Genomic DNA, 8,803 nt, shown 5'->3' with positions numbered 1-8,803 from the left:
TTGTACGAACAAACAGTTTTATCATATTCTGGAGCCTAATTCTTACAAGATAAACAACGGCAAGTATTTATACTAAGGTCCGTCTCTGCTGAAAGCCAAGGCCTATCTACAACAAACTGAGCTGCAAGCTGTTTTCCACACTCAAAACCCGATATTAAACCCCTGTCCTTCAAAATCTTTAACTCACACTATTTTCCTCCACAACTACCAAGAAAACGTACAGAGCCGATTATATAATGTCACCAGAAGTTTGATTCCGTTCCTTCGCTCTTTCCTGAATTCCCTCAGTGTCACCGTGTAGATTGTTTGAATCATGGGGACATCAAGTGGACGGAACGGAAAATTAATGTTCCGTCAAGACGCAGCGGGACTGCTTCTGGACGCTGACTTTTTTTTTTCTCTCCCTCGTTTAGTGTTTAGAATTCAGAACGTGCCCTGTGAAGTGCCGATAATGTTCTGTTCCGAAATCATTGCAAGTTGCGAAATTTTAAATTCATTACGTAAGTAGAATCAAGATGTTGGATTGAACGCATCTGCAGAGTGGGTATTCTAATTACGAGGAAAATTAATGCGAAAAGAAAATACTGGTTGGCGTTGAAAAGACAAGCAAATTCACAGCTATTTTCCAAAACTGGATCGGGATGAAATTCCATACTGAGCATTTTCCCTGGTAAATTGACGAATGGATGTTTGCAGCTTCCCGCTCTAACGCTATTACGTGTTTCCACAGACAAATGCAAACACGTCCAGGTGACGTATTCCTGGCGAGTGACGTCAGCCTAGGCAACACCCATTTTCTGTGCAGTGTTACCCTGTGAAAACTGTCCCCCCCCACTCCCGCTCCATTCTGATACGGACTCAGTTTGCCCTCTGTCCTCCGATACTTTAGTCCTCCTCTTTGCATCGCCTGATTTTGCTTCTGTCCTGACTTGATTTCTGCGGTAAGGCCCGAAGACGTAGGGGCAGAATATGGCCATTCGCCCATCATCTGCTCCGCCACTCCATGAGGCCATGAGTGTGATTGAGCCATTTGGCACATCGAATCTGCTCTACCATTTCATCACGGCTGGAGCAATTGTTCTCTCAGTCCCAGTCTCCTGCCTTCTCCCCATACCTATTCGTGCAATCTCCAGTCAAGAATCTATCAGCCTCTGCCTGAACCATACTGTGCATACAGTCTTAGCCTCCATAGTTGCCCCTGGCAAAGAATGTCACAAACTCACATTCTCTAGCTAAATAAATTCCTCCTAAACTCTGTTCTAAAACAATGTCCCTTTATTCTGACGCTGTGCCCTCTGGTCTTAGACTCTGCCACCTTTGGAAACATCCTCTTCACATCCATCCGCTACGGTTCAACGAGGTCACTTCTCATTGCTCTGAATCCTAGTGAACACAGGCAAGAGCCATCGAACGCTCTTCATATGACAAGCCAATAAATCCTGGAATCATTTGCGTGAACCTCTTTTCAAACCACTCTAATGTAGGCACATCCAGCTCTATGGTAAGGGGCCCAAAACAACTCACAATACTCCAAGTGAAGCCTCCCCAGTGTTTCAGAAAGTATGAAAACTACACCCTTGCATCAATACATCATGTTTGAAGGATTTTTGTGTTGTTTCTTGGATTGAATTTTGAATTAATTTTGCAGACTTTACTGGAACTGACAAACTGCTAGCATTCGACTATCCGGCTGCAGGAGCACAGGCGCATTTACCAGACGTATAAATGACATGGAAATTTATTTGAAATTCCATCAAAGCTTACAGTTTGATTTGCGGTTTACCCACAGAGCCGACCACATAACGTCATCAGATGTTTGACTCCAGCCTTCAGCTCCTCCCTGAATTTCCTCTGTGACAGAGTGTAGATACACGTGTTGGTGCAGGTGGACCGAAACTGCGACATAAACCCAAACTGTTGCAGGATATACGTCGGGGTATTCAAATACCTATTTGTGTAAAAGTAATTCTCGACTTGCCAATTCATAGTGTATACAATAAAGAGCATCCACAACAATATGAAATTGGCTGACAGAGCGAACAACAAAATTATTGACTTTCTCCGGTTCTCCATCTCTGGATCATTCCTTTTCTCGCTGCTGTTCCTGAGCCCCCGGCGAGCTCTGTTTGCCGCGATAATGTGACTGACTGTTAAAGCACTAAACAGTAAAATCAAACCGATCGGCAATAAAGGAGTAGTGATAGTGTTAAACGACTGGTATGCCTTCCACATTGGTACAGTGAAGTAATCCGTTCTGAAAATGCATCGCCAGGGTACGTTATCAATGATAAGGTGAGGTTCTAAAAGAAAGTACACTGGAACACTTTTCGCACAACTTCCTAAACACCCAATTACTATCACAATAGTCGCTGTCCTCTCGGTGCAGTATCGTTCCCGCAGCTTTTGACAACAGATTGCAATACAGCGATCAAACGTGAAAGCCACCGTGAGCCAAACAGAACAGTCCATGGTTGCGAGCCTCAGTACATGAGACACGGAGCAAATCGGTGTAATGAGCAAAGGAAGGGCATAAATATAAATATTATTGATCTCAGAGAGTACAACAGCAAAAATAACACCCATTAAATCAGCTGCTGCCATTCCCACCAGGTAAAGGGAGATGCATTCAGAGAGTCCGCAGTTTCTCAGAGACAGGATCACAATCGCCACTAAGTTAACTGCAAGGAAACAAAGGAGAGTTAAGTTTATACGCAGAAACTCTGAGCATTTTTACTTGATATACATGCATAGAAATTAATGTTTCGAAGTAGAAGTGCCACTTAAATCCTGTACATTGCGATGGAAACGCAACATAAAAAATTCAATGGTCCGGTTAAAAGAGCTGAAGTTTTCTCTCATCTGAAACAATTAAAAGCTGATATACTATTTCTACAAGAGACACATTTAAGAGTGGAGGACCATAATAGACTTCGTAAAGCATGGATTAGTCAGGTTTTTCATTCCAGATTTAATAGTAGGTCCAGGGGGGTGGCAATATTAATCACCAAAAGAATGCAGTTCACACCATCTGATGTAATCAGTGACCCTAATGGTCGCTTTATTATAGTCTCTGGCTCTCTCTTTCAGATACCTGTTATTTTGGTAAATGTTTATGCTCCTAATTGGGACGATGTCCAATTTGCAAATAGGGTTTTGTCATTAATACCTAACCTGAATACACATAAGCTAATCTTTTCTGGAGATTTGAACTGTGCTATTGACCCACTGCTTGATAGGTCTTGCCCTAGGGGAACATTTTCTGGTATGGCAAAGGCCTTCTCGATGTTTATGCAACAAAATGGTTATATGGATCCTTGGAGATTTTTGAATCCATCAGTTAGGCAATTCTCTTTCTTCTCTCATGTTCACCACTCCTATTCCAGGCTAGACTATTTCTTTATAGATAATTCCTTGATACCTATGATTAGACAAATTGAATACACTGCTATAGTTATATCTGATCACTCGCCCGTGAAACTGGACCTATGTTTTCCTTTAAACGTTAGAGAACGGCCTCTGTGGAGACTTAACCCCCTTTTGCTTTCTAATGAGAAATTTTGTACTTATATATCGGCTAACATTGACACATTCTTCGAGACTAACAAAACTGAGTCGGTATCGTACTCTTTACTTTGGGAAACTTTAAAAGCTTACTTGAGGGGTTAAATAATATCTTATACTTCACATGCCAATAAAGAGCGTAGGAAGGAAATGCAAGTGTTATTGAAATCTATTTGGGACCTGGATAGAAAATACTCTGAGGCACCCACTGCGGAATTATATAAAAGCCGGGTTGATTTGCAAGCGAAGTTTAATCTTCTATCTACAAACCTATCAGAACAATTAATTCTTAAGACACGTGGCCTCTATTATGAATATGGTGACAAGGTGAGCCGGCTTATGGCTCATCAGTTGAAATGTCAAGCTGCATCACGACTTATTCCTCAGGTAAGAGACATGCACCAGAACTTGACAAGCAATCCAAAAGAGATTAATAACATCTTTGCAACTTTTTATTCCTCTCTGTATGCCTCAGAGTTCCCCTCAGATAAAACAAATATGGAACGTTTTTTAGATAATTTGGAAATACCAACTCTTGAACCAGAGGAAGTGGAGAAACTAGATCGGGCTCTTGGGCAGGAAGAGATTAATAATGCCATTATGGCGATGCAGAGTGGTAAGTCCCCAGGTCCTGATGGTTATCCAATAGAATTTTATAAGAAATTTAAGGATAAGTTCACACCGGTCCTTCTAGAAGTGTTTCAGGAATCTTTGGAGAATGGCTCCTTACCCCCTTCTCTTTCACAGGCAGCTATTTCACTACTTCTTAAAAAGGACAAGGACCCGACTCAATGTGGATCATATCGCCCCATTTCACTTTTGAATGTAGATGTGAAAATTTTGGCTAAAGTGCTTGCATGTCGTTTAGAACGAAAAAAAAATCTTTATTCCCTTATGTTGTGAGATGGATGTAAGAAATAAAATAATCCTTATTGAATCCACTCTTATCTAAAATAAAACCGCCCAAAGAAGGAGGACACCGTAAAACGGAGAAGTTTTACATGTTATTCTGGCAATTTCAAAGACATTTAGAGAAATAATGAGAGGCAAAAATACTGTGTGTTGCCAAAAGCAGGGCATCTCACAGAGAGAGCTGCAGCGCTGTTAAAAAACAACACACATAAACACTGCTGGTGAACGCAGCAGGTCAGGCAGCATCTGTAGGAAGAGGTGCAGTCGACGTTTCAGGCCGAGACCCTTCGTCAGGACTAACTGAAGGAAGAGCTAGTAAGAGATTTGAAAGTGGGAGGGACGGGGGGGGGGGATCCAAAATGATAGGAGAAGACAGGAGGGGGAGGGATGGAGCCAAGAGCTGGACAGGTGATAGGCAAAAGGGATATGAGAGGATCATGGGACAGGAGGTCCGGGGAGAAGGAAAAGGGGGAGGGGGGGAAAACCCAGAGGATGGACAAGGGGTATAGTCAGAGGGACAGAGGGAGAAAAAGGAGAGTGAGAGAAAGAATGTGTGTATAAAAATAAATAACAGATGGCGTACGAGGGGAAGGTGGGGCATTAGCGGAAGTTAGAGAAGTCGATGTTCATGCCATCAGGTTGGAGGCTACCCAGACGGAATATAAGGTGTTGTTCCTCCAACCTGAGTGTGGTTTCATCTTTACAGTAGAGGAGGCCGTGGATAGACATGTCAGAATGGGAATGGGATGTGGAATTAAAATGTGTGGCCACTGGGAGATCCTGCTTTCTCTGGCGGACAGAGCGTAGATGTTCAGCAAAGCGGTCTCCCAGTCTGCGTCGGGTCTCACCAATATATAAAAGGCCACATCGGGAGCACTGGACGCAGTATATCACCCCAGCCGACTCACAGGTGAAGTGTCGCCTCACCTGGAAGGTCTGTTTGGGGCCCTGAATGGTGGTAAGGGAGGAAGTGTAAGCGGAACAAGTGCTACACATGCCCTTACACTTCCTCCCTTACACACACACACACACACACACACACACACACACAGACATACACACACACACACACACACACACACACACACACACACACACACACACACACACACACACACACACACACACAGACACACACACACACACACACACACACACACACACACACACACACAAACACACACACAAACATTCCCAGCCATACAATTAGACTGTGACACGGGGTCAAAGAGAAAGGCACAAATTCCCATTTGGAATGATCTGCTGTTCTTACCCAGTCTGTCTGTTCTGTGGCAGTGACGCGACGTCACATCAACAGTTCACAGACAGACTCCAGGGTGAGATTCCTCAGGAGGATGATTTAGGAGGGGCTTTGGCAGATGTTGAACCCACGGCCCACTTCATCCATCTACAAGATAAAGATGTCTCATTGAACATGCCCCGTTTGTATGTGTTTGTCCCATATCCCTCTGACCATTTCCTATCTGTGTACCTGTCTAACTTCCTTTTAATATAGTTTAGTTATCTGTTTCTACAGTTTCTGCTGACAGCAAATTCCATATATCCACCTGGCTCTCTCACCTTAAATCTGAGCTCTCCAGTTTTCTACCGCCATGTTCTGGGAAAAATACTCTCACTTTATCTAAGCCCCTTATGAATTTATATACCTCGATAAGGCAACATCCCTCAACATCCTACAATCCAGGGAATTATCCCAAGCTTATCCGGTTTCTGCTTTTCACCAAAGCCCTCCAGTTCTGGTAACATCTTCTTGAAGCTTCCTGTCCAGTGTAATGACATCCCTTCCATAGTCAGGGAGCCGGAAAGGCACACTATATCCAGTGTTGTCGATCATTGGTATCAAAGGCCTTGCTTAAATTCATGTGGACAGTGTCCAATAGGCTGATGAATACAGGACTGAAGGTGTAATATTTGAATGTACCAGTATATGGAATATGGTGGCGCAGGTAGAGATTGGCAGGTACAATATTGTTGGCATCACTGAGTTGTGGCAGATTGGAGATTATGGCTTGAAGCTTCACATTAAGGGATACACCTTGTATTCAAAGGACAGTCAGGTAGGCAGAGAGGCTGGGAAGACAAGTTTCGTAAAAAGAATGAAATCAAATCCTTAGAGATAGGTGACATAGAATATAGAATAATTGTGGGTAAAGTTAAGAGACCGCAAGGGTAAAAATACCTTGATTGGAGTTATATAGTAGCCAGGATATGGGATAAAAATTACAACAGGAGATAGAAAAGGCATTTAAAAATGCAGTTTGATGATTGGAATGGGTGATTTCAAGATGCGTGTAGATTGGTAAAATCAGGTTGTTGCTGCATCTGGAGAGAAGGGATTTTTATAATGCCTCGAAGGTGGATTTTTAGAACAGCTTGTGGAGAAAGGGAATTTTGTGTCATTCCTCCCTGTGTATGATACTAGCTGTATGCCAGAAGTCTGAGAGTGTCAAGGAACAGAAATGAGTATTGCTGCTGTTACTAAGGAGAAAGTGCGTGAGAAGATGAAAGGTCTGAAGGTAGATAACTCACTTGGACCAGTTAGACAGCAGCCCAGTGTTCAGAAAGGGGCAACTGAACAGAATGTGGAGGTATTAGTAATGGTCTTTCAAGAATCAATGGATTCTGGAATCATTCAAGATGATTGGAAAATTGCAAAGGTCACTTCATTCTTAAAGAAGGGAGTGTGACTAAGGACAGGAATTTATAGCTGAGTTAGTCTGACTTGAGTGAAACGATTGGCATGGATGTAGTGTGATTGGGAAGATGTTAGAATCCATTATTAAAGATGAGCTTCTGGCTACATGGAGGCACATGATAAAATAGGCCAAGACAGCATGAATTCCTTCAAGGGGAAATGTTGCCTGAAAAATCTGTTGGAAGTATTCGAGGAACTGAAATGCAAGACAGACAAAGAATGACTTGGATGACAGAATTGGTGCCTTTATGGCCAGATTTGCAGATGATATGAAGAAAGATGAAGCGTCAATTAGTGTTGTGGAAGCTCAGAGTCGGGAGAAGGACATTGACAGATTAGGAAAATGGGCAAAGAGGTGATAAATGGATTATCGAGAAGAGAAGTCGTGCATGCATTTTGGTAGAAGGAATAAAAGCATAGCCTACTTTGTAAATGGAAAAAATCAACAATTCAGAGGTGCAAAGGGACTTGGGTGTACTTGTGCAGGATTCCCTGAAGGTTAACTTGCATTTTGAGTCAGTGGTAAGATCAGCAAACTCAATGTTAGCATTCACTTGGAGAGGATTAGAATAGAAAAGGAAGGATGTAAATCTGAGATTTTATAAGGCATTGGTCAGACCACACTTGGAGTATTGTGAACAATTGTCAGTCCCTTACCTAGGAAAAGATACGCTGGCATTGGAGAGGGTCCAAAGGAGGTTCACGAGAATGACTCCGGGAATGAAAGGGTTAAGATATGAGGAGCTTTTGATGGCTCTGGACCTGTACTCTCTGGAGTTTAGAAGAATGGCTGATTTACTATCCCACTCAACACTATTCTCCTACCGCCTCTCCATAAATTTTGACGCTCTGACTAATGAAGAACCGATCAGCTTTCACTTTAAAACACAAGAAATTCTGAGAAACCTATCTAGGGAGAGTTGATGTCGGGAGGATGTTTCCTATAGTGAGTGAGTCTAGGACCAGGTGGTACAGCTTCCGATTAGAGAATGTCCATTTAGGACAGAGATGAGGAAGAATTCCTTTAGCCACAGGATAGTGAATCTGCCACAGGCAGGTGTGAAGGCAACTAGTTGAGTATATTTAAAGTGGAGCAACACACACACAAAATGTTGGAGGAAATCAGCAGGCTAGGAAGCATCTATGGAAAAGAGTAAGCAGTCAACGGTTCGTGCTGAAACCCTTAATCAGGACCTTTGTTGCTTAAGGGTCCCTGCAAATTCTTCCCCTGTCCTAACAAGGGGCTGCGGGCGATGGGGTTGTGGGAAAGGGGACAAAGGGATCCTCATCTCCCATTTTTGTCCCCCGCCACTTTCTCGTTAAGTCTACACACACAGATCACCCACAGGCTTTCCACCCCTCCCTCACCTGGTTCTGGTTCAATCTGTCATTCATCTCTCCCCTACTGGTTTCCATTATCTACTCCTTTACTGTCTCGAACCTTCACACTCCCCCACTTCACATTTCACACTCACAAATGAATGTTAACATTGAAAGAATGGCCTGTTCCTGTGCTGTACTGTTCTATGTTCTCTGTTCCCTGTTTAGAAGAATGAAAGGAGATCTCAGGGAAACACACAATTCTTTCAGGGCTCAACAGGCAGGATACAGGGA

At 43.0% G+C, this 8,803-nt stretch overlaps 1 protein-coding gene across 1 annotated transcript; it reads right to left on the bottom strand.

Moving 5' to 3' along the window:
• Nucleotides 1–1,779: 1,779 nt before the first annotated feature.
• Nucleotides 1,780–6,240, bottom strand: LOC134343326 (probable G-protein coupled receptor 139). The gene is made up of 2 exons (XM_063042014.1): nucleotides 6,216–6,240; nucleotides 1,780–2,678 (listed from the first exon to the last, which is right to left on the bottom strand). Exons 1-2 carry the CDS (start codon nucleotides 6,238–6,240, stop codon nucleotides 1,780–1,782), a joined length of 924 nt encoding a protein of 307 aa, XP_062898084.1.
• Nucleotides 6,241–8,803: the final 2,563 nt, after the last annotated feature.

Source organism: Mobula hypostoma, chromosome 3 (genome assembly GCF_963921235.1).
Source record: "Mobula hypostoma chromosome 3, sMobHyp1.1, whole genome shotgun sequence".
NCBI classification, from domain to species: Eukaryota; Metazoa; Chordata; class Chondrichthyes; order Myliobatiformes; family Myliobatidae; genus Mobula; species Mobula hypostoma.
This window is presented reverse-complemented; position numbering and strand designations above follow the sequence as displayed.